The 26,165-nt window shown below is 39.4% G+C and overlaps 2 protein-coding genes across 5 annotated transcripts in view; one reads left to right on the top strand and one right to left on the bottom strand.

Annotated features, from left to right (window-relative positions):
• LOC110959551 (MAM domain-containing glycosylphosphatidylinositol anchor protein 2-like) overlaps nt 1-26,165 on the top strand; it is a 287,510-nt gene that overhangs the window by 38,113 nt on the left and 223,232 nt on the right. The window lies entirely within an intron of this gene.
• Nucleotides 16,124-20,264, bottom strand: LOC110962802 (low choriolytic enzyme-like). Its single transcript, XM_022210834.2, has 8 exons — nt 19,861-20,264; nt 19,725-19,743; nt 19,542-19,604; nt 19,223-19,369; nt 19,018-19,135; nt 16,744-16,922; nt 16,578-16,659; nt 16,124-16,490 (listed from the first exon to the last, which is right to left on the bottom strand). Exons 1-8 carry the CDS (start codon nt 19,933-19,935, stop codon nt 16,355-16,357), a joined length of 819 nt encoding a protein of 272 aa, XP_022066526.1. The 5' UTR covers nt 19,936-20,264; the 3' UTR covers nt 16,124-16,354.

Here is a 26,165-nt window from a genome sequence, read left to right as displayed (position 1 = left end):
CGATCAGACCTAAATTACCCCAGCGACCTGCGCTCCCTCTCCTCTCCCCTGCTGTCCTCCCTCTCTGCACACTGCCAAACCCTCCCATTTTACACTCCATGGAGCATCTCTGTGTTTTTTTTTTTTTTTTACATTTTATTGCCTTTCTGCACCTCTCAAACAACCACTTCTGAAATGTTTTTTACTCTGGAGTATGTTAGAAGTGCACTATATGTCGGGGTGGAACTTTATTACTCCGCTCAGGTCAGGTACAACCCACACATCGGCATGCTAACATTCTAGTTTGTGTTTGAGTTGAAAAGGCTGTCATGGTTTGTTGGAGGCTCATTTAAGCCTTGGGTACGGCTGCAATGTTTTTGCATGTGGACTTTAGCTGAGGAGTGATGAATCTCTCTGTCTGAAGGCTGCTAATGAGTGTGATTGAAGGGTCATGTCATGGGATAATTACCACTTCAGATCACATGTACTCTACATTATTTCTAACCACTTTACTTAAATACTGTTATTTTTAAAGCATGTGTTTGGATGGCCTCTGTGCTTCAACTGCTTTGAATAATCTCCTTGTTTATGTGTTCAAATACTTAATTTCTTTTATTCAAGAAGCTGCTAAAATTCTCATTATCTTTCTCGCTGTATTTATTCTCGTGTTGAAATTTCGTTTGATACTGGCATGCTTTATCTGTGAGCGTAAAGGTGGATTTATGCTTCAGCGTTGCTCACAATGGACAGAGAGTCAAGGATTATGGGAATTGTACCAATGCTAAGGCTATGAAGATGTGTTTGCATGCAGTAACCTCAGCAGAGGTGCTAAAAAAGTGGAACTCCTTAAATGGCCACTTGGGGCAACCTCCAAAAGTGAGTCAATCTCCATAGACCTTCATGTTAAAATATGCAACTTTATAACAAAAATAAACCTGTTTAAAGAGTGGTACAAAAAGAGTGGTCTCTACAGGTTCATAACATTTGTACAGGGGAAGAATTTTTATATTACTCGCCTGTTTGAATTTTATTCAGGCTTGAAATTGTGGATAATTAAGGTTGTAGTTTCTTTGAGTGACTTCTAGGTTTCGCCACAGGACTGGTCACACATTTTTTAAATTAACCAGAAGTTACAAGTAGTTGCTCAATGTCAAGATGGTAACAACCGAAGTCATGACACTGAGCTTCAGAACCGCAGGAAACTTATTTACAAAACATCACAAATGGTTCATTGAAATTTATATACAGTCAGTGGTAATAAACAAGATTTCATCAGTTCAACCAGTAAATGATTTCTGTTTCACTGAACTAAAGACTTTGTGGCTTAAAGGAGGATAAACCACTAATTCACAATAAAAAACTTCTGAAAATTAGGCAAAAATAAACCTAGTTTTGTGTAACAAAAATAACTTTCTGTGCTTCCCTGTTCTTTCAACCGTCTTGCAATCACTTAAATGCACAATTTGCAAAGCAAAAACTACCAAGGAATGCAGTGTATTCTTCACATGGATTCAAAACGGCAACAAATTTCATCTGTGAAGAGGAAGAAACATAAGATCAATCTAGTAACCGATATGTTGTATTCGTTCAAAGGTGGCAGCTCTTTGGTGATGAAGCTCTGTGTAAGTCAAACACCGACTAGTTGAAAGGTTGGATTGAACCAGAAAGGGTAGAAGGTCATGTCAGTATTATGAACAATGGGTTTAGAAGCACTGTTTGTAACCTTTGCCTTTTTGGCACCAGAGGCAAAGGCAAAAGAACCAACAGTACAAACACGAACAAGAAGCCTGCATTTAAAATAGTTTTGCATATTTTTGACCACAAAAATAAGCAGGTAGATAAAGCCTTACAGTAGCATAATTTGACCTTAAAACATTTCTTCTTTTTCAAGATGGGGTAAATATTTTACACTGTAGTGTTATTACTTTAATTACATACTATAAAGGTGTGGACTTCTTCCATCATTCTTTGATCCAATGGTCTGCGCTCACACACTCTGATTGATGAGCGAGCACTGACGTCTTATGTAACTGACTGATGATGACCTTTTAGAGAAAGAAAGTGAATAATCGCTGCAAAAGGTAAAAATGGTGCGAAGCAGCTGCAACTATATAGACGCTGCTGTATGTAGGAGCCGTTGTAAAATTATTCATGTTCCTCAGAGATGACATGAGGTGATGTTCATGCACCGACAGATGAAGAAAAGCAATCAGTTTTTCTGTAGTAGTACAGCTCTCTGTTTCCTCATTTCTCTCCTTGGAAATTTTATACAAGACCTGGTAACATTGCTCAATTTCATGGTCTAATAAGCCTCTCGTCACATGAGGTATCACACTGGCATACAACATGTCAACTAGTTGCGGGAAAGAAGGGGGAAAAGAACTTTATTTCAATTAGTTTCTTGTGCTAACTGGTGTGGAAGACTGCCCTCGCCAAACAACTACCTGCAGAGAGAGGCTAAAGCTAGTCAGGAAATTATGCTTTTTGTTCTTTAAACTGAGACAGAAACTGAATCTCTAGCTGATATGTTCAAGAGTTTAAGATGACATGAACATTTTTTAGCAAGATGTATGAGAGCGTTTCTTCACGGTTAACAATCCCTGTGTTTTTTGCACAGGACTTGCCGTTTAAAAATCTTTCAATGCAAGAAAAAAAGAAACACTGTGGAACATCTACCTTGTTTCCTCACTTTGTGTTTCTATTCTCACATGTGCACATGTAGCCTAACTCTCACTGCCAGCAAAAATGCACGGCAACCAAATGATGAAAGGATTCATAATCAGAACTGGTGAACTGAGGAGAAGGCTAATGAATATGCAGTTGTAATACAGCCGCACCATCTATTTTTCACCACATGCTCCAGTGAAAAATGATCTGTTGTATCCCTGCGTTATGTGCAAATGAAGCCAACGTGATTGCATCTGGAGGACAGCACTGATGCAGCAACTTGAATCCTTGACGTCAGGGGTTGCTGGAAGAACTATGGCCTACCTTTGTTCCCTCCTTTTCCAGTTTGTGTCAGATGTAATAAACCGAGAGCACAGCGGCGGAGACAAGATGCAACATTGGATCTATCAGTGTTTTCTGAACAAATCGTGTGCATTATTGCCAACCAATGGAAAACCTCCTAGTGGAGCACAAATAGATTTTTCCTCTATATAAATGTGATGCTTTGATATATGCAGAAGTACAATGAGGACCGTGGAAGAGGCCAGGCATTCTCATGGTTCTGGCTTGTGCCCTGTCAGATTAAGTAGAGCACAAACATACATAGAGAGTATAAGCATATAGAGCTGAGATGTAATTATGTGTTTCTGCAGGTTGCAACATCTGCCTATTATTTAAAAACCACCTACAGTAAAAATCCACTTTTTTCACCTTGTTAATATGTCCATATGGTGTTCTTTTATATGCTAGATGACACGTTATTAGCAAAATAGGTAGTCGACATTATTGCGGAACATTTATGTCTGGCGTTGCAGTGATGACAGTGATGAGAATTGCAGCTTCAAACTTCTGGAGCTTCATATGAAACTAATTAAAACGAACCAATCCTGTCATCCTGCAGGTTTGACAACAGTGCTGAGTAACATCTAAGTCATTTTGTAGTAAGAAGGTATTATTTCCATGGAATGCACTTCTAAATATATAACCGGAGAGGTGCTTTAATCATATTTAATCATAATTTAATCATAATAGACCTAAGCCTCAGAGGCCCAGACAGTGGTTGCTGTAGAATAATGGGGGTTTCCCTGTATAGAGGAATTTCTATAACCTAACAATAGGTTTTAGCCAACAACAAAGAAAAAAATTCCCCAGTCTCAAAATGATAAGAATTGAGACTATCAACAGTATTTATAATTTTTTACTAGTTTTGTTAATTGGGGTTTTATTTACTCAAGTATAATAGCCCTTTTCTTCATCAAGTGGTCAGAAATAACAGTAAAATAAATCAATATTCCATTGCCTTTACTGCACACGGACCGATTATGCTTACTGTCATGTGTAGTCGCCCCCCAAAGGCCCATTCTAAACCTTGGAAAATCCTTTATGGTGGAAAAAAGGATGACCTATGTCTTTTCCTAAACACTTCACCTCATCGAAAAACCTCATGAGGTCAAAAAAAGATGTGAAAGGGAATCCGTGAAGACATGGACAAGGACAATAGCGGTGTCAGGGGAATTCGACTGCACACAGAAGGCAACACAATAATGCGAAGGTGGATGTTTTTGATGTGGGACTGCTGTGGACGATGCATCAATGTTGCTGCTGTAAGGAGTTGTGGGACGGCATGATCTCCTGTCCATTTGTGAGGGATGGAACTGTGTATCAAGTGGTAAAGGAGATGGGAAAGGAAGCACTTCAGCACCTTTACTTAATCGGTAAATTGCCGATAATAGTTCACCTGCTTAAAAATATGAGCCAATGAAGCAGAAGATGAAGGAAATGTATGTCAGAGAATGTACTTTGCATTAGCTGTAGTACCTTGCTGCTTTTATAGTGTAGTGAGATGGACAACTACAGATTGTTAGTGTTTATAAGTGTAGCAATCTTAGCTTAGAAGGTTGGCACTCAATTTCAGAGTGCATTGTGGGGATTTACCTGGCAAAGGGCAACCATGACAAGGTCTTATGTGCTGCTTAACGACTACCAACCAAAGGTTACAATATCAAAATACGCTGACGTGTGCTAGCTTCTATTATGCACCCACAACTTTCACCACATTAGAAACAATATTTGCCGCAATTAATTAGTGTAATTGATTGATCAAATATGGATTAATAATGTTTCCGATTATCAGTGAAGACAATTAAAAAAATGCATGCATAATTGAGAAAATTCGACCTTATTGTGGCTGCAATTGAGACACTTCTGTTCTCACTCAGTTTTTAACATACCTAAGCCAAAAATACTATTCAACCACAGTCAGTTTTTAATGCCATAATGCATGTTATAATGTCTACTTACCACACAAGCATTTTTAGTTAATTTAGTATATGAAATCTCATTTATTAATCATCTAAAACTTCTAAAAAATATCCCACCTTAATACCTACTGCACCTGTCGTGAGTTCATACGAGCAAATGAAGTACAAGGAGATTCCAGCTGGTTTTATTGATGGAGAAAACCACACTGTACCCTCTTAGCTGGACACAGACGGGTAGATAAACTGCAGAACAGTGGCCGTTTGCTGCAGACGAGCCACTGGATAAGCCTCAGCTGTTTTGGTGCCTCCTTTGTCCATTAGTTTTTTTCCTTGTAAACAGTATTTCTGCACACTTCACTTGGGAATTCTTAATTGCCCTGACCATAAGCTCAAATAAATTATTCACCCTTTTCAAATCGATGTCTGTTTTGAAGAGTTCTTCCACCACCTGTCGGGTAAGCCCCTCTTACAGGCATAGCGCAGGTTTTCCCCTGAATGGAGACTTATACTTGAAAGTGGAGGCACAGTGTAATTGAGGTTCTCCTTCAATGGCTGCAGCCATGTGTGCAGCTCGATCTAAAACAGGGCCGGCGCTGTTCACATAAAAGGAAAAAACCTTATTTCCCCAGTCTGTGAAAATGTTATTGCTTCAATTGCCTATAGTTCCCCAAAGCAGTGACTGGACAAAGAAACTGACAAGATGTTCCTATAAAGGCCTCCCTCTGTACTACACACTGTTTGACCTTTCTGCTGATTTAGCATGTCCTTGTGGACAGCGCGGTTTGCTCCAGGACAGAGACATACATCGCCCGAGTGGACGTTCATGTGCTCTCCAACCTATTCATTCAACGAGAAGAAATTACATTTTCCAATTGTCTGCAGCGAGATGATGGAAGTACATTGGGGGCAAAAGGATGTGCGGAGGGCCAAAATCAGCAAAGAGCAGAGCCCACCAACGTGCCATCAAAGTGAATTTCACAGAAATAACGTTTTCAGAGCACAATCACAGACTTTTGACCTCTGTTTTTCCGGCTGATTTTGCGAGGGGCTTGAGCCCGGCTGTTTGTTTGTCATATGTGTTGAGATTCACATTTTCCCTGGAAGCACAACGCAGCTGCATTAATTACAGCTTTAATTGGGCAATATACAAGTATACTAAGTTAAAAATATCTTAAATGTGCAACAAATCTCTGCAGGGACAATATGTCCTCCTAGGAACATTATGTTGTAAACAAAGAAAAAAGAAGCATTTAGATTTTAAAAAAAGAGAACATATTTCACACTTATTGGCTATATCTGGGAGCGCTAGGATTCTGAAAGTCTTACAAGAGGTAAAAGTCGAACCTTTGGGGATCTGCCTCTGTGCTGCTGGGAGTTGCTTCATCATGCTGTCATCTCATCATTTGCCCATTTTTTTGATTTCTCATCTACGCCACAACTGCGCTATGATTAAAGCACAGTCTGAATGCAGATGACGATCCCATTCGACGGCTTTCGCAGTGATTTGAAACACATTGCCAAACACTTGTTTAAGCATGTTCCTATGGAAAAAAAATATCTGCCAACGTATAATCAGGAACAGCTGTCAGGCGATCACAATCCACCTGGGTTTATTGGCAAGTCCGCCAAGGACAAAGAGCCACGATAATTAGCTGAAACAGTAAATCGAGATGCCCTGCTAATGAAAGCAAGCGAGCTTCCATGAATATAACATGGAGTAAATGGCCTTGGAAGACTTCATGGGGATCGGAAGCTGTCATCCACTCCACTGCTCACCAAGTCCGACTCGTACAACCTGTGTAATTGCCACATATAATTGCCACATTTCAAGGTTGTAATTATATTTCTATTGCAGTAATTATACAATGCCACCTTTAGTATGCACGTCTCAATGCACCAACTGCCTGGCAGCTACTTTTTAAGATGCGTCCTCCTTTCATTTCAGCGTTATAGCTTTACATCTGCTATAAGGGACGATTGTGCATAAGTGCTAATTTAATCCAAACTTAATGAACCAAATGTTGACCAGGACACCTGGACAAGATTTGCAGATTGGGAATCATCTGCAGCAGTTCCTGCTGTCTGCCGTAGTGAAGTGATTTTTCTTTCTGGTCTGCTGTGTGAGTGCATTTACAGTTTTGCAGTTGCAGATTGAATATTGTTGAGCTGTGTGGAATACGCTTCACATTCGGTATTTGTTTCTTGCCTTCCTCTTGCATAACTTAAAGATTTGCAGTGAAGTTTTAGCTGCAGCTGGGTGATGCAATGCCCTTTTTTTTGTCGTTGGTTTCGGAATATTCAGCTGATGATCAGGCCAAAATATGCAGCAGTATGGCAGCAAATATAGGAATGAAGAAGACTAATATTAAAAAAAAATGGAATTACTTTAAAATCAGAATTTACTGATGTTTTGCGAGTAATGAAGTGCGTTTAACACACCTGTAAGAGTAGAAGAATGTGTTAAATAGATTTTGGTGACCAAACTAAACCAAAGCAAGTGAGCTTCCATGAAACTAGACCAAACTAGTTTCATCTTTAAGTCGTTTTGACTTGGGATTAATAAAGTACCCGTTTATCCATCCATCCTGGTGTTGGTACAAAGCAGCTTGTACTCTTTATTTTGTGCGTTGGACCAATTAACTACATCATATTGTATAGATAACAGCTGTCACTTACCAGAGATTTCCCTAGCTGACCAGTAGTTGCTATTTCAAGTCATTTTTGATGTTAATTAAATCATCTAAAGACAGATTTTTTCCACAAGGGGCATCAAAAAATGTGAGTTCCAGGCCTGAAAGAAAATTACACAAGTAGGCTGACCATTGTTAACACTACAGTGTGGTACATTACATCGTAATACAAAACCACAGCTAATAATGAGCTTTTGGATTCTTATCTGAATGCTTCAGAGAAAGCCACAGAAAGACGGACCATTTTGTCAATAAGTATATGCAGTGAAAGCAATCATCTGCCAAACCCGGCTGCTGTTGATGGGATCATGTGGCTTATATCACCCAGTTTATATCCGTCTCCAGCTGCTTTTATCCTGGTCTAACAGTCATAACCTGCAAATAGAAAGACCCTGATGTCTGCAGTGTGTTTAAAGTTATGCCTCTGTGAAACTTGGACTGCATTTTTTGTGGCCACAGAAGTGTTTGCAGTTTATGGCATGATCAGGCCTGACATTTACATTGTAGGAACACCTGTACTGTTGTTAATGTTTAAGCTTTATGCGTTTAGTATGTTTAGTGTCCATGTTTATATTTGGAAACTAGACTGTAATTAACATGACTCACAGTTTGTATGCAAAATTCAAAAACTGTGTCTTTTTTCAGTTATCCTATGGTCTATAATGTTTAAAATATAACTTGTCAGGAGTGAGTTCAAGTCTTTTTGATGCATTAATTACATTTTATTCACGATGAAGGAACTGCAGTCCCTTTTTGACAACTAGAAAAATGGACAACTGGAAAAATGAGTTCAATTGGTTCTTTGAAGTTGGATGGATTATAATATTGGGGATAGAGCTGTAACATCAGCATTATAATTGCAAAAGAGGTCATTTCTTTATGACTGTTTGATTAAGATAAAAGCCACTGTAGACATATATAAAATTGGGAGATAGAGCTTGAATAAGCAGCGCACAGTTCTGGACGGTACCTCGTCCTTGGTCAGTTATCACCGAAGCTGTATTAGAAACTATAGAATCAGAAAAAGAAAGTCTTTAGTATGAATGTAAGCTCTGCATGCAATGAAATTTAGTGTGCTGCTCTTCTTGGGGGATAGAAAATGCAAATAGTAAAACGCAAAACCACGTGACGTTCAATCATCAAACAAAAAGTAGAAAGAAATGATGCTATAAACACTAAACATAAAGCTGAGTGCAGAGATGATGCACTGTGAGTAACATCAATGGGACTGCACAGGTTTGACTGTAATATTGCACTACAGTGCTGTCTATAAAAGGTAGCAGCATGAAATGTAGTATTGAGCAGTAGTAAATAACATTACTTTAGGTAATTGCAAACAAAATTACATAAAAATGCACTAATCCAGAGAACAAAGAACCACTGTATTGAAAACATGATGAATATGATGATTTATGGGATATACAGGAGCATAATGTTGCATGCTGTGTCTTTTTTTCAGTGAAAAATCTAGAATAGGAATAAAGTTTTATCTTATCTTACCCTCCCTTTAGGCTGTTGCTTCCCCCTGTTGGAAAAAGACCTGTGATTTTTGCATTTGGTGGCCTGATGAACCATCAAAACACTCATGAGACCATGACTAGCCCATTGTCTGTCTCTTTCTGCCTTTTTTTGTTTTTCATGCATGCGAGTCCACAAACCCGTTCGAACCTGAGCTCAACAAGATCTGTGGTGGAAACTCTGAGTTTGCATGTCACCTTCTTGGGGCCATATTTCACCCTCTGAAACTCCAAAATGATCCCAAATTTAGGATATTTGGGCAACATTTATATTTACTATCCATTACTCACAGGGAGCAGCCATGAAAATGATCATTTCTGTCCATTTTTCACAGAGTTATAGAATGTTTTCACTCCCTGCAACCAGCTAAGACAAGACTTGGTCGACATGAACAACTAAAATTTGGTCAGCCCATTCTCTACAAAATGACGTTCTAATATAACTGCAATTACATTTTTAGGGGAATGTAATCAATGTAATTTGCCACCTATGATGAGCCAGTTTGAAAAAGCAGGTTTTGGAAAATATCACACTTTGTTCGACACTTTACATATTGGCTAAAGTTAGGCACCAAAATATCGAGGTTTGGGGTAAAATAGGACTCTTTCTTTGCATGTGTGAAGTTTCTTTTACCATTTTCTGGGTTACCAGTTTGGCAAGTCCCATCTCATCTAATATATGATTGGTTTGCTGAAAAAGAGCAACAGTAAACGAAATGGCAAAACATGTCAATGACACTTTACAAACAAATGTAATCCGGCAATAGATATGCTTCCCTTAAAACATAATTGAGAATGTAGTTTAGTGTGTATAGGAGTGTAGTTTTGGGGAGACGGGGTTGGTTTGGTTAATTGTAAATCTAGGATTGAGGTTCCAATTTGATTCGGTTGCCTGGTTCTTCTAAATGCAGCAAACCCCATTATTAAACTTCACACGTGGAAAACTACGACGCATAATTTTGGATCACAGTGACATGTTTTGACTAACATGGCAGAGAGGAAAAGTTTTGTCCAATTAGCTCCTAAAACTGGGCGAGAGACTGCATTGTTTTGCTGTATTCCACGAAGCTGTAGCAGATGGTGTGGACATCCTGTTAGCACGCTGCTTTTTAATTCATATTCTAGTGTCAACCGCTTAGCAGTTAGCCCGGCATACAGTACGGCTCCTGTGGTGAGCGTCTAAAAGCTAACCAGCTGTTCTCCACTGTATGTCAGCTCTGTTGATCGGGAAGCTTCATCTTCAACGTCGGGCTGCTTTTTAATCAAGAAATCAATCAGGCTGCTTATTAATTGTGGCTTTATATTGTCTGCCGTAGCGAGACATCCAGCCTGCTGCGCTCACGTCTCGCACGGTAAAAGAGCCCCGGCTGCAGTTGCAGCATGTCTTTGTCTTTATCCCGCTCTGCACACAGTTTAGCTCAGAGGTGCAGCATGAGAGATCAGTAACTCCCTGTGAATAAACCTGCCAATCTTTCAGGGCACAAGCTACTGGGTGTCTTTCTCTGTCTCTAACTCTCTCTGGTCACCTCACTAGCTTCCATCAGTTTGATTTGTGTGTCTCGGTGTTCCTCTGATTACTGTCCCAGTCACTTCACAGTCTCATTGTCCCCTCTCTCTGTCTCCCCTTATCTCCCCCATCCTTTCTCCTTTCCCTTAACCGTTCCCCCTTCTTCTTCTTCTTTCTCATTTCCCTTCCTCTGCTCCATCTTTATCTTAACCCCTTCATCTCCTCCTCTTCCTCCTCCTCCTGCCTGGGTCTCATCAACACAGACTGGGAGAATGGTGCTCAAACACCATCCCTCACATCTCCAATGAGTACCTTGTTATCATCTTGTCCCCGCAGCGGCTTTTCTGTCTGGCTCCGTCTCAGCTCGGATTCCGTCACTAATGGGACCGCATCATTTTCGACAGCTGCAATTCCTCAGCGTTGACAAACAGAGATGCGGCGCCTGCTCGGCGAACGCAGCTCAAAGGGATTGTAGACTAATGCCTCGGTCTGATTTACACATTCACAAAGGCTTTTTTAGAACATCTGTCCTCTTTGACACAAGCTGCTGCCGCCATGTGACCTGAACAGACACTATACATGTGTAAGGTTTTCTATCTCTAGACCGCAATTAATACAACTTCTGGATGAATTTTGCATATAAAACACAGAAAGTGAGTCATTTGCAATAATCCCATGGGCTATAATTTTTAAAATACAACCCTCACAAGTGAATTTAAATCTTTTTGATGCATTAATCACACTGTCATCACCTTTGGACAGGTGAGAACCTGCATTATATGACTTGACTTGGTTCTTCGAAACTATTTCAACCTGTTGAAAGAGCTGGAAAGGTTCTTATGCAAAGGACAGAGCAGGTGTTTAAGGTAGACATACATAAAACTGGGCGATGCAGCTTAAATTTCTCCTCCTTAAATGTCTCATCTCTTTCCTCTACAATCAAAGAGATCTTTAACTATGACTTATTTAGAGATTAGTAGCATAAACAAATTGGTTTCTGATGAAAGAAAATCTATATTTTTGCAATATTTAAAGCATTTTTGGAAGTGTTATGTACTTAATTACCATAATTATGGAGACAAGTTTTTAAATTAAAATTTCTTCAGTAGTTTTAATCCTTTTTGTGTGTTTTTGTTCATGTAGTAGGTCTGTCTGGATATTAACTTGTTTTTAACTGCAATTGTACATTTGAGCAGTTGATATTGAAATACTGAATCTAATTCTTTTTCTACATTAATGACATTTCAGTCACAATTTCGAAACTGCATTCACCTTTGTACAGATGGAAAACTGCCTTTTCTGAGTTAAATTAGTTGTTTAAAGCTATTTTCCCAGATAAAAAGAACTAGGTAGGTTACAATGTGAAGGACAGAGCAGGCAAAATCTGCAGGATAGTTGCAAAAGAGGTCATTTATAGGGCCTGACCGTTACGGATTTTTTGAGGCTGATTCCGATATTTGGCAAGAAAAAAAATCCAAGAACCGATCAATCATTTGAACTTTTCGAGCCTGCGCTGAATAAACTCCTTCCCATCTGCGTTCACATCGCTCCTCCTTAAATGCGTCTCGACACACAGCAGACGGAGTGATGAACGCTCGTTCTGTACTCTCAAATACTTTGTACTCTTACGTTCTTTCTGCTAGGTCGGCATAACCACAGCGAAGTTATTGCTAACATGAACGCATTCTGACCCTTAACAGCATTTACTGCTTTATGAGAAATTAAGAATATTTCTGTGTTTAATCAGTAAAACTCTGGCCGATGATGATTATTTTGAAAAGGGCTATAATAAATTGTTCGATAAATTGGTTGGGCCCCAGTCATTTTTGACTAAGATAAAAGCAGTTGTAGACATATACAAAACTGGGCGATACGGCTTATATCAGTACAATTACAGGTAGTACACATGTGTAGAGCTCACTTACATGTGTATTTTTCAGAATCTGCTCAAATCTTCTCATTTTACTGTCTTCTGAAATGTCCTTTTTCTTTTTTAAGGGGATGTCAGGCACAATCTCAGTGTCAGAGAAACACAATGCATGAAATATTTATGAGATTTGTGGATGTAGTGACAACAGACAGCGACTCGTCAGCACGCTATTCTCGGTTCAGACGTCTTAGAAGTTTGTATATGACTCCTCAGATCTGCACAATAGAAGCTAAGTGAAACTTCATGAAAGCTTCGACGACGGCACATGTTAGAGTTTTTCTGCCTTCGATCTCTCAGCCTGCTAATCGTTTCCTCAGGGTCCTGCAGGGCAACAACAAAGACTCCTTGAATTTGTATGCCAATCTGTTATTCTCTTTTGATTGCGTCCTTAACTAAATTTACTTGTTTTTCTGAGCGCTGCTTTCATCTTATTAAAAAAAAGGGCGCCGAGCAGCTGACTTGCTCGTGACCTGGGTCGTTGAAGGCAGACGTACAACACAGATTGTACAATCAAACGAACGGCGCACACAACTGTCTCTTTGTTTATTCTTTAATTTTCTGTTCTTTATTGGCGTATTTAATTATGTTCAAGAAGGAGCTACTGTATGTTATTTATTCAGCTTAACGAACAATCTGCTAAAGTCTCTCATACAACAATACTAAGTACAATATAACAGTTCCTAGACACTGCAGCCGCTTTTTACCATCTAAAGAGAATCCCTTGTAGCAGGATTTTAGACTTCTGTTCACATATGTTCAGCCAAAGAGTCTGCAGAGTCAAACCAATCTCACAATTATTTTGCAAAATTGCACTCTTTTTTTTTTTTTTTTTGAGCTTTTTTGTTCTCCCAGACAGTCAGGAGCTGCTGCTTTGGAGGGACAGTAACCAGCCATGCCAGTAATTTCCAGAATAAACTGGACAAAAAGTCATTAATTTGCACATGAACTGTACTAGACATGATTTAGTTTTTATAAAACAGATTCATGCATTTTAAAATGGAGTTTTTTTTTGTCTTTGTCTAAAAGCTTCTAGTAGAAGGCAGTTAGAGGAAGAGGGCATTAGAGTGAATCATACTGAGATGACATTTCAGACTTTAATTGTACAATATTTGATTTCTCAGTCATATAATGCTTTGTCTTACTTCTGTTTTGGGTTTGCTCTATTTTGATTTTATGAATCAAGTTCTGAAACTGCCATTACATTAATAATTAAGTGAATGTAACCTTTTTTTGTCAGTGTTTTTGACCAAATTGGCAACATGTAATGAGTATGCCACATTAGTTATTGTTTGTCCCCGCACAGAATTTTAGATTTAAAAATCATGTTTGCATCAATCTTTTTGAGTTAAATTATTTTCAACCAACAAACTAAACTACTTTGCAGAATTAGCTTTCCTCTACAATCGAATGTATCATGATACAAATTCTTTAATAATTAGCAGTATGAACACAAGTTTTTAAGTTGATTACTCTTAAAAATGAACTTGTTCTAACTAGTATCTCCATGATGTTTAACACAGCTCTTTAAGTGTTACCTGCTTAATTATCGTAATTATGTACAAAAGGTTTTAAGCTGAAGAGACTTAAAAAATATTGTTATTCCAATTGGATTTTCCTTAGTAGTTTTTGGCTTTTTTATGTATACAAAAGCTACAAATTTGACTTTAAAATGCTCACAGTTTTAAGTTGACGCAATTACCAATGTTGTTATGGCAAACCAACTCATCTAAATAATGCTTACATCCTAAAAGTTTTATCTTAATCAAAAAAATATGGTTATGCACTAAGCAAATGGTGACAATAGATCTTTTAAATTACTCTTTAGAGGGTATGTTGAGACATTTCTATCCTGATGGGACAACAAGATGCTCTTCAGTCACCAGGTCCCAAACCAGATAAGATAAAACTTCATTTTTTAAAAAGTTGAACAGCGCTCTGCATTGCCCTCTTCCAAATTAGGGACTATATTTTGTGAAAATGGTGTTTATGACTCTAATAGACTTCCAGAGAAATCACTGCTGAAGCATGTTGAAGCTGTTCCGACGACACTGGTTGGTTTTTCCTTTAATTTGTCCCCTGGTTTGACTCACACAAACCTGAACCTGTCCTTTTAAAGTGAACAGCTACCAATGTGAAATATAAGAAATACTTTTTATTCTTTCTTTAAAAAGATTTTTTCTTCTCCGGGAAGGTCAAAAGCGCATTGCGTTGAGGAAAAATGTCTAAAACAGCCTTCAAGGTTGGACCAGCGAGCACGGCAGCAGTCAGCAGCGAGCATTTTAATTTCCTATTGGCGAGCATTAGGCAGCTCACGCGGCGAAATGAGGAGAGCTGTGTGCTGAAGCTTATCGTGTTTGAAGAGAGGCAGGTACACAGATCTGTGTTAATAAGAGGCGCTCGGCCAGCCGGCGGTTTGGGCTCTGCCAGCGCATTACCAGTGACATCACAGATCAGACTGCATTTGGCTCGGCTCGGCCTGAACTCATTAGATCTGACGTCCGACGGGAGACCCTGCTGGTCACATACACACTGGCCTTTAAAGTCCGGTCAAAGAGCATCTGTAAGAGCTTCGCAGACAATTCATTAAAGCTGTTATCAAATAACAGTCAGTAGCAGTAAATGTTAAGTAATGTAGATCAGCCGTCCGTTTCAAAAAAAAAACCAAGAGTGTGTGAACAATCAAAGGAAAGATAAAATATTCCATTCAGTATGCTTCGATTTATGTCAGCCTCACAGTTCAGAGGGATCACTCTCACTAGATCTCACAGAGGGATTTTTTTTAGCCACAGTCAGCTGCAGCAGTGGCCTGTTCACTCACACCATCTCATCTACAATCTTATTTTCAATCAAGCTTCTGCAGAAAAATTTTAATTTATAGCTGGCCAAAAAATAAAAAGTAACTCTCGGAGCTTCTTGGAGCACGAACAGAGCTGGCGCGTTAAATATTTCAATAAACAAGTAGATTTTGAATATTTCATGCGCAGAACGATTGATATGAACTGAAACTACTTTATGAAACATTAAAGGAGCTGTGTCCATCTGAACTCTTTGGATTTGTTGACTTTTCTCAGAGCAGCGCTGGTGCCATGGCCTCTTTAGCTGCATTTAAGCCCAGAACGCCGGAGAAATACATGCAAACACTGTCAAGACTGTTGGTGCATTCATACATCATGGGAGGAGGGAAATTTGCTTAATAGGAATCTGTTCACTCTCCCAGGCATTCTCCTCCCTTATCTCACCCTGAAACTCCCCCTGCTACTCCTTTTTTCCGCTCTCGCCCAACACTGCTCTCGTTCATGGGGGTAAATACAAAAGAATAACACTGTATGGGATTTCAAAGGGTGGGGGGAAAAAAAGAACATATCCAAGAGCGTGGGATGTGACCAAGTGGAAAAAAAAAAAAATCCCTGATTTCTCTGCAGGGTGACGAAGTACAAGGAGAGGGGTTTATCTCATGTCCTACCACATCTTTGCCGTTCCGCAGAGACTCAGCCCTGCAAAGTTTGGCTGGCTGAGTATACTGCAGTACTGATTCACTGATAAAAGCATGGTACTCCCCACAAGTGTGCAAATCCCAGACTTAATTACTATGAACCGAAATGGAAATGAACTCAATTATGAAGATATTGCCATATATTTGCCCCTCAGTCAATTTTTCTGTGTCTAATTAAATTCATTGGCCTTTTTTGCAAATATTTCCCAACTTTATTTTTTGCTGATTTTCCTTCTGAAACTTGAAACAGAGAAGAAAATGCTTTCATGACAGAATTTAATTGACTACATACAAAGAAATGATGCAACGATTATATTCTGTAACATTTGTAGAGCACGTTGAGCCTGAGAATGTCAGTTTTGGACAGACCCTCCCTCTGGCCGATGGGGACAGACTCGTCAGGGATGGGAGTTATAGTTTCTGCTCCGTACAGTCCAAAGGCAGTTCTGTGGATGCGGACAATAAATCATTCACAAGTTTATTTCCAGAGCAGAATTAGATTTTTTGAATTGAGTGGAGTGATTTTTCTTTACCTTCCATAGTGCATCACAGAGCTGTAGTCGTACGGAATGTTGAGATTTTCTGTGTCCTGCTTGTTGAAGTTCTTCTTAAAATCTGATGACAAAAAAGACCAACAAATAACAGATTAAAAAGTAAATCAATTTGAATGAATTATAAACGACGGTGTGAGGTTCTTACAGTCTGGGACGTTTTCCCAGTTGATTCTGACGTAGTGGTCGCGGTCGCTCCGAGTGTGTTCGTGGTAGAAACCTAAAGCATGCATCAGCTCGTGCTGGATGATACTGTGATCAATGCAGCCGAACCTCTGCAGCGACACCATCTGTCTGTCTCCAATGCGACCCAGCAGAGAGGAGCAACTACGAGCGACAGAGACAAAAGTAATTAACATGCAACCTGCAGCTTGACATTTGATTAATAAATGAATGTAATTTACATTGTCGGCCCGTGTGTACATGCTCAAATAATGAGCTTTCTGATAGTGTTTGGGGAGGGTTTTTGTCGCTGTTAGCAAACCTGTGAGCTGAGATGTGGCTATCAGCTACAAGTGCATCATTCTACCAACAAGCGGCAACGGCTAAACTTCGCTGTTCTTTTGTTTTGCTCTTGGTCTGAGCTTATATATGAACCAATCAGCGATAAAGAGGTCGAAAAGGAGAGGGCCGACAAATCCTGGAGAGCGATTTGACCAAATAAAGGGAAGAGGGTTAGATTTAAAATGGAAGATGCATGTTGCAGCAGTTTGCATGTAAAGGTTATTAGATAATGAGCCTTTGGGCACAGTTATGTAAAAAAAGGCCACCTCTCCTACGTAAAAACAAGAACCCTAAATGGATATAGATGAAAAGTGATTCAAAACAACATGTAAATTCTGCACAAGTGTTTTTTTTCCCAAGTTTTGCATCTCTGTGTGGATATTTTATGTCCATTTGTGGTTGTTTTGCGTCTCTTTTCTGTCCAACAATACTCACACAATTATTCTACTTACAACAGCAGACTACAAAAGATATAAGAAACCAGAACATTTGTGTTGTCCAAAAGATTTAAATAACTCCACTAATGGTACTAAATTTGAATGTAACGTTGCTTTAGCTGCTGTAGGTTAAGTAACAAACCAACACATTGGATTTGGTTTGTTATTTGAGGTTTAATACTCGATCTGAATTTTAAGTCGAAAAAGTCTTATGATGTCTGGGCTGAGTCATAGAATAAAATAACATTCATAAAAAGCTCCAAGGGCAGCCCGGTATCCTAGAATCACATTTATTTGTAACTAATATCCAGCAGCAACAAGGTCAGTCTGTGTGACTTCAGGATTTTTTTTTTCCACTGAGTTTACATATTTGTTTTTTATCAACCAAATCGAATTTCTGCATAATATTGTGGGTGAATGTGAAGTATCTCGTATGTTTCAGACCCGGATGTTTTAGTATTTTGAAGCACGTGTGAGAACATTCGGTCTCGCAAAAAAAAACGCTCACATGTTGGTCAGTTTTTACAAGCAAACAACATGGAAACAACGTGCAAGTCTACATATATGACAATATATAGATTTCTATGCACACACGTTTCTGTGCTCCTACACATGAATCCACATCACCGTTTTGGCACAACAAAAGCCATTGCAATACTTGCCACACATTGCATTCTATTGGTGTTAGAGGCCTCAAAAGTTGGTGAAATTCTGACCAAAGACTGTCTTTTTAGTAAAAAAAAATATAGATACTATCCTATATATAGACTGAGAGGAACTTTCTGGGGCCTCATTACCTCTGTCGTTTAATTTTTTTGTGCTTTATTCCATTTTCAAGGGCCATTACTTAAAAATCTGGCCTCTGCTTGAGCTATTCAATCATCTTGACCTGCTGGCAACAATTCTGTCTGTGTCCTCACCAACTGTCATGGCTGAAGGAGTTATATTCCTGGAGATATTGAACACTTAAAAATGGCTTCCAAGTTTTTTTTTTAACGGGGAAAATACAACAATCCCCAAATGGATATATATGAAATATTCTTTTTCGTTTTGGGTCCCAAATAACAAATAATGAAATCTGAGCTGGTGCAGGAACATGTGTTCTTTTGGTGGTGTTACCTGCAAAAGAAAAGTATTTCTGGAATGCAATTTCACTTTTAAAGGGCCAGCAGTTTCAACAGGGGGGACTTACGTGCACTAACATGCACTAATGTGGCTAAACTGGTTACTAAAACACAGAAAAGAGAAACTCGGATTCCAACACAAACAGACGAACTCCGACTTCATTCTCTGCCATTGTCTCTACACAAGTATATTCATGTAACAGTCTTGTACATAATGTCGAACCTTGAATTAGATTTTTATTGCAGACTTTTGTTTCTACAAATGCAGTTATCTTAAGTGCCCCTTCACGTTTATATACTCTGAACTATGTGCACGGTCTCTCTTCAAATCCAGGAGTGCTTTAGTTATTGACTTACCCAAATCTTGATTGAATGCTGAGGTACGCTCTCTCAAATCTACGTGGAACGAAGCGAATACAGGTCTGCCTTTCAAAATCCTTCATTGCTTGTATTATCGCACTCCTCTCACTGTTATCTGTGGATAAAAGTTCAGCAGGTGGAAGATGTCAACATGCACTAATCAAAGTTCCACTGTATTATGTTAAAATAATATCCAACTCACCATATTTGTGACTAATAATGTAAGGGACTTCCACATTTCCGTTCGCAGACTTTGGCCACAGACAGGAATACACTTTATTTCTGCACTTCATAGCCGTCCTAGTTTTTTGAATTACCAAGTCTCCTTCGAGCAGGAAGTCTCTGGATCCTATAAAAGCAGACGATTTTTTTATGCGTCAAAGTGTAAAAAAAAATAATAATCAGTTTTTCATTTCATTTTCATTTCTAATTTTATTTGAATATAGAAACTCTAAGCACTAATAATGTGAGAAAATATTGTTCCCTGGCCATTCTTGTAAAAATCATGATTGAATACTCGCCATTGTTCATTCTGAGGATAACGGTGCTAATGTCCTCTTTGGCAGACTGGACCGCCGAGATCTCTGATGAATGGAAGAAAAGAGGAAGTCACAAAACTCTGTTTTCACCACAACAAACAGTGTAGATAGATGTGGTGTGCTGGACGATGCTGCAAGTAGATGAAGCGAGGTTTGGGCACTTACCATCGTCTGCACTGAGATCCTGTGAAGACAAAATGGGAAAAACATGAGTGTGTAGCTGTTCAGTGCAATGCTCTTCATGAAGATAATACAGGGTTTGTGAGCTGTCCTACTCCGCTATCAGTGAGTTTTTTCTTACATTGCCTTGGTGAGCATTACAGATGCCCAGAAGCAGCAGCAGCAGAAGAGCAGAAATGGTTGCTGTAAGGTCCATTTTTTTCTTTGCTTGAAGGTGTTGATGCTCAAGACGTCACTTTGGAGACTTTCCTCATCCCACCGAGGGCTACTGCTGTAGTCCAGTCAGGGGCGAAGCTTTATATGAAAGCTGTCAAGGTGTGTCTGTGTGCAGAGATTAATGGTGGGTTCAGGAGGCTCAGTCTTAGACACACAGCTGATGGGAGTGCCCTCCCCACCCCGGCCTACTGTTTCCACACAGAGATAATCTTATTCTGCTAGGATTACAGTGACCACAGGCAGGCTGCTGTCGGCTCGCTTAGGATCAGATTTCAGATGGCATTTTTATAAGCAGCAGGGGGTTTGGCTCACGAGCTTCGGGCCTGTCCCAAAGTCTTCTCCCAAAAATAACAGATAGAGCATTTGAAGCGTATAATGCCATGACACTGACTTAAAGTAGCAAGCCCTCTTTTAACCCAACTACTGATCTGATCTGGGTGTGATGTTCAGCGTTTTCCTGAAGATTGGTATCTGATAATTTAATGACAATTTAATTTTGATGCAGTCGGGTCTCTCATCTGTAGTCACCATTCTGTAGTTTTAAACAATATCTTGTTCACAGCACAATCTAACAAGCCTATCAACAGTAAAGGATACAAGTTCTTCTTTTTGATCAAACATAAGATGTTTTTTTTTTAATCAAAATTGTCTTTTAGTTTGCATTATTATAAGACCGGACTCCAGGATTTTCATTTCTACTGCAAATGCGACCAAAAAATGTCCAAATGTCTGTTCCCTTGATTTCCAATAATCAGTCAGCATAGATATAGGAAAGAAAAACAACGTTTTGGTTAACCTTTAGATGAAAAAGTGTGACATTTTTGATAATCCATGAATTATTTCAGTAATTCTTTGAGGAAAAGTGTAAATTCTTTTGTTGTTTTAGACCCCAACCTGCTCAGATTTTTGAAGCCGATGATTTTTTTCGTGATTAAAAATTGTAATATTGACATATTGCTTGAATTTCTCAACTTTCCATCAGTGTATTTTCCAAAGTTAGCGATGAGCATAAAGACACGGTTTGACTCCGCACCACCATCTGCTCTGCTACATGTGCTGCAGGCAGTGTTGAGACGGTTGGACGAACTTTACAATGACACAATTTCTAAAGTTCTCAATTTGTCTTCATTATGTTTTGAAAAAAAAATCTATTCGCTACATATCAGATGCAATATAAACTGATACTGATATACCTTTTGTACGCCAGTATCAGAGAATTGTCATATCGATTGATCTGTCAGTTTTCGGGTCTCAAGCAGAAGGATACGCTACTTCTCTTTGCCACATGTGAGATTGCACAGGATGTTTTTGGGCGAACAGATTATTTAAGACAAAAATCTGCAAATTAACAGATAATGCTACTGATTAATAGCTGTATCCTTGTTTTGAATGCATGTTTTGAGAAGAAGTACAGTGATTACAATGAAAGGGAAGCTTTGCTGGACTAAAATGTGAACTGAACCTTATTCTTATGACCCACTACTGTTGAAAATTTGAGATGTATAGGAATAGTGGTTAACTTCGTCTGTAGTTGCTCTGTAAAAACATATTTATTTGCTGGTTCTTCGACCTCCTAGAGATGTTGTTCATATTATATTCAACATCCACACTTCTTAGATTAATTGCGTGAAGCTTCAAAAAGCAGAATAAGAAGATTTGAAGTAAAAGTCAAGCTTATTTTGTGCTTTCTCTTTGCTCAGGGAGCTCCTCCAGCACTCTGAACATCTCTTTGCTTCAGAGCTGCTGTGGTCTGTAACTCTTCACATCGCTGTGTTTTCAGCTTCCAGCAAGAAAAACTTTATTTTATGATGCCACAGAGCATCTTATTTCACTGCTGCTATCTGAACAAACTTGCTTTTTGATCACTTAAGAGTATGACCGCTCCGGTTGCATGCTATCAGTGCATCTCTTAGCAAAACACACAGTTCCTATTAAACTAAACACCCGCTGTGGCCTTTATGAGCCTTTAGAGCTTTTTAGCTTTGCACCGGGTGTGAGCTACGGTCGCGTTAAAATGTGTTGTCTCAAATCATAATAACGGCTCAATTAGCAGCCGGCTGTAAATTCCTGCTTTCATTATTGAAGCTCTGCTGCCGCGATGATCTCAGCGGTAAAGGCCGGGTCTCGGCCGCCAGACGGTGATGAAGGAATAAAAACAGACAAAATCCAGAAATGGATTGTTTTAGAATGATGAGTATTCAGATTTATTGGATGCATCGCTAATAAATCATCAGGTTCCAGTGGATTGTTTACAGGAGCAGAGGGCCGCCGTCTGGCTTCACAGCGCCATAAACAGTTTTAGGATCTGATTTCACATGTCAAGGCCGGCGGCTCCGAAGAGAGATTCCATCACGGCAACCTTTATGTGACGTGGTCTTCCGCTGTACATCACAATAATGTGGCATTTATTATCAGGGAACAAAAATTGCACTGTGCGAGTGTGTGTGTGCTGGAGTGAGATAGACTGCAGGTGCTGTAAACTCCCTTTTACTGCAACTTCAATAAGACTCTGTGTGTTTGCAGGTTTTACAATGTTTGCATGAGGCATTTAGAACACGTATGTACCTTTCTTTGTGTGTTTTTTTTCCCTGTGTGTTTGTCCAATTCGCGGGGATCCGCATGGGTGCACAGGTAATCCAATTTGTGTTGTAGAGTCACAGCACAGCACGGCTAATGCTCAATGATGTATGACCCATCCATTCGGTTGAGCTTTATTCCTAATGCCTTTTCTCAACTGCAAGGAGAAGTAGATCTTATTCAACTGGATGCCAGTCTAGTGCTGCACAGATGCGCTAAAAAAAGACTTTATTTCCCTCTACACATCTGCCCTTTGTTAAGTGGAGGAGAAACTTGAGAAAAGCATCAGCTGTCAGAATAAAATTATAGTGCAAGACTTTCTCTGTATCACATTTAGCTTTATTTTTCACTCTTTTCCCTCCTATACACTTCCCTTAATGATGCGTTTAGTGGACTTAAAGCTGCAATCTCTACATTGTGGGAGTCTAGTGGCACACTGACGTAGGTTTTGGTACAGCAATAGGATTAGAATAGAAGTGAAATGATTTAACGTTTGAGCCATTTTGCAACATGTTCTCTTATTTCAGCATCTTCAGTGTGAGGATTTGCTGTTTTTTTCTGTTTTAGATCATTGTACAAAAAGAAAATGTTTTGGTTTTAGGCTGTTGGTTGAAATCTTCGGTCCTCTGTGAGATTGTAATGATGAAATTTTCACTGTTTTTGTGCATTTTTGCCGACAAAGACGGTAATCCAGAGATGCAGCAATACAAAATGAGTATACACGGATGAGCCAGGCCTAATGCAGTACTGTAAAGGTCGGCCTCGGGGCGTCAGGACGTGGACGTAGGACTGTTGACCATGTCCAGTGGTGTCTGGCACCATGATGCTGGCAGTGAAAGCTTTGTGTTCTGTCCGTTGCAGTGTGGTGCATCCTGTGGGCTCGATCAGTTTGGAATTCAGGGCAACATGTTGGGCTTTTTGTTCTGATTAAAGGATTTTTATGTTGGAACTGACTGAGCAACGTACATACCACTATTAATGTATCTGTCATAAGTTCATATCAGTCTGTACTGGTGCTTTATCAGGCAAGTTCTAGTTTCAGCGTCTCAAATGTGAGGATTCCCTACTTGTCTTTGCCTTTTGTCTTTTAAATAAAGCAAAGAGTAGATCCAACTGAGAACTAGATACAACACACCTACGCCCCCTGTCAAAAGTTTTGAGACACTTTCTCATTCAAATAAATTAGAACCCGTCTCAAAACTTTTGACAGGGAGTGTACACCTAGGCCATGTTCCAATCACAAAGGTGTCATGTTCTAAAACACACCCTGCTTTACCGCCTGTGTTCCTCTAAATGGGATCATAACTTAGTAAATATACATCATCTTGTATTGAAGGAGACTTGAAACTGGCAATTGACACTTTAAACTCATGAGGTAAATTTTTACTAAGAAAACAAATCAAGTGAGAAATTGGATAGTTTTCTTTTAGACTTGCATATAAAGGGTCATTCCAGAAATGGAGGACATTTTACATCCCATTCATCAAATTTCAATAATCCATGTACAACATACTAAAGCATGCAGTTGTTGTTTAAATTTACATGTCCTGAGACCAAATCTAAAAACAACTAGTAGGAGTTCCTTTTCAAATGCCATTTTTCTGACCAAATCTCCTTTTTGTCGTATAGTTTTTTGTCTTTGTAATTGTGGAGGCACCAGTCGCCCCCGCTGGAAGTTTGAAAGAGTGCAGCTTTAAATCACTTATTCGCTTTTCAGACCCCCCCCCCCCCCCCCCCCCCCCCCCCCGCCCCCCAATTTAAAAAAAATACAGTCTGAATCCAAAGTTTTCCTCCACAACATATGGGACAAGATGTGACATGTTGATGGTTTTAATGTTCTGGCCGCCTTTTGTATTTCTGATTTCGTGACTTTGCCAGTAGCTGTTGGATTCGTGTTGTAGGAAGCAGCAGATGGAAAGTTCTGGCACCTTGTTCCTGCACACCAAACACCAGTGACGATGTTCCCTATTAGCCCTCCGCTGCTTTGTCTCTGTCTTTTTCTCTGACACTGTGTGGGCAGCCAAGGACAACAGTCAATGAGCAATATCAATTTACGTAATGGACTATTAAACAATGTGCTTAACATTTAGAACGGCCACGCTGGCGTTCAGTGGGAGTCTGTGCCAGCAAGTCCTCTGCCACGATAACCGCCCCATCAAATGACTTACACCTTCTCCTCATACAGTCTGACCTGACCCAGACGCCCTGTTTACTCTTCCTTCATTCGCCTTTCGCTCTGCATGCATTTACTACATTTACATCAAGCATCCCGACAAATCACGTGCTGCCACATACAAGTTTTCAATTTAGTCTGATGCTTCTTCTGTTTCTTTGTCTTCTCACTTTCTTGTTTGCACAGCATTCCAAACTCAGAGTAATGGATTTATTTGTACTTCCCACCACACAGACTGTTTAAAAGTCTGCCTTGTTTCCTCTTTGTTTCCTGTACTGGAAGTCAATCTGTGAAGATAAACATCGTGTTCAGGCTAATTGACATTCAGACAAACAGCAGCAAATACACTGAATATGAACACTGTCTTAATTGGTGTGAATTACCAGACTTGTAGGAGCCGCGCGAATGGTAAATTAAATCAGGTGAGTTATTGTAGTAATGTAATTGATTAAGCCACAGTCCAGTTGCGCGGACCATTCGAGGAATAATTGCGCTTGATGGATGAGGTGTCAGGAGCTTTATGAGGCACATTTGAAATTTATACTCGAAGAGGTCTTGGAGCAGCGAGGTGAAAGGAAGACGGTTGGGTCCACTGTAAAATAACACTCACAAAAAAGTGGTCAACTGTGGGGTTTTTTTCTTTATCTTAATGGGATTTTGATTAAAAAGTCACTCTCTCACATCGGCGTCTGCGTTGCTACCAGTTCCAGTGCAGTGCCTGCCTTGCTCAGGGGCACATCAGAAGTGATTATGAGCGAGGGAAGAGTGTGACTCATTCACTGTGCCCACCCACGTTTTCCCGGTTCGCCTAGAACTGATGATGTTAGAGAAGCAGTTTCAGCCCGTTTCCTTCCCCCAGGACACAGCCGCTGCTTTAAAGCCTGACTCTTAGCACTTCGCTGTAGATAATACGATCAGTTCAAACTTTTAGAGCGTTTGCAAAATCATCTAAAATTCCAAATATGTACTCATCTGCATCTCAAACAGACAGACTTAGTTTTCAGTCATTACTATGTGACATAAATATCAGCAGTGGAAATATAGTGTTACAATGTATCACAATCAGTTACTTTATGTGTAATATATTAAAAATGCTTTTTGCTTCAGCATTTAGAATTCTGACAGTCTTGTCTTTTGTATGTTGATACTTTTTTAGAATCCACTTAATTGACCTATTCCACAAATTCTCTATTTTTGTCTTTCTTTTGCATTAATAGTATTCATGGATTTTTTTACTCCATAGATTGTCCATCCATTTTCTCCTCATAGTTTTTGGAAATGCTGTGTATCAATAACAACTAATACAAGAAAAAAAAATACTACCGTTTAGAAACGTATATGCAAAGAAAGAGATTAAAGAATTCAGGTTAAAGTAAAAACAGCTTGCTTACAGGGCAAAAATCTTACTTATTCGAATTGATTTATCAGTTTTAATTGTGCTAATATCCGGTATCCGTTTC

This window comes from Acanthochromis polyacanthus, chromosome 16, assembly GCF_021347895.1.
Source record: "Acanthochromis polyacanthus isolate Apoly-LR-REF ecotype Palm Island chromosome 16, KAUST_Apoly_ChrSc, whole genome shotgun sequence".
Lineage (NCBI taxonomy): Eukaryota > Metazoa > Chordata > Actinopteri > Pomacentridae > Acanthochromis > Acanthochromis polyacanthus.
This window is presented reverse-complemented; position numbering and strand designations above follow the sequence as displayed.

Coding starts and splice junctions, on each gene's coding strand:
- LOC110962802 (XM_022210834.2), bottom strand. CDS start 19,935: ATGGACCTTACAGCAACCATTTCTGCTCTTCTGCTGCTGCTGCTTCTG. Junction 16,660..16,743: donor CTGGGAAAACGTCCCAGACT/GTAAGAACCTCA, acceptor TTTTGTCATCAG/ATTTTAAGAAGAACTTCAAC. Junction 16,491..16,577: donor TCTGTGATGCACTATGGAAG/GTAAAGAAAAAT, acceptor CCGCATCCACAG/AACTGCCTTTGGACTGTACG.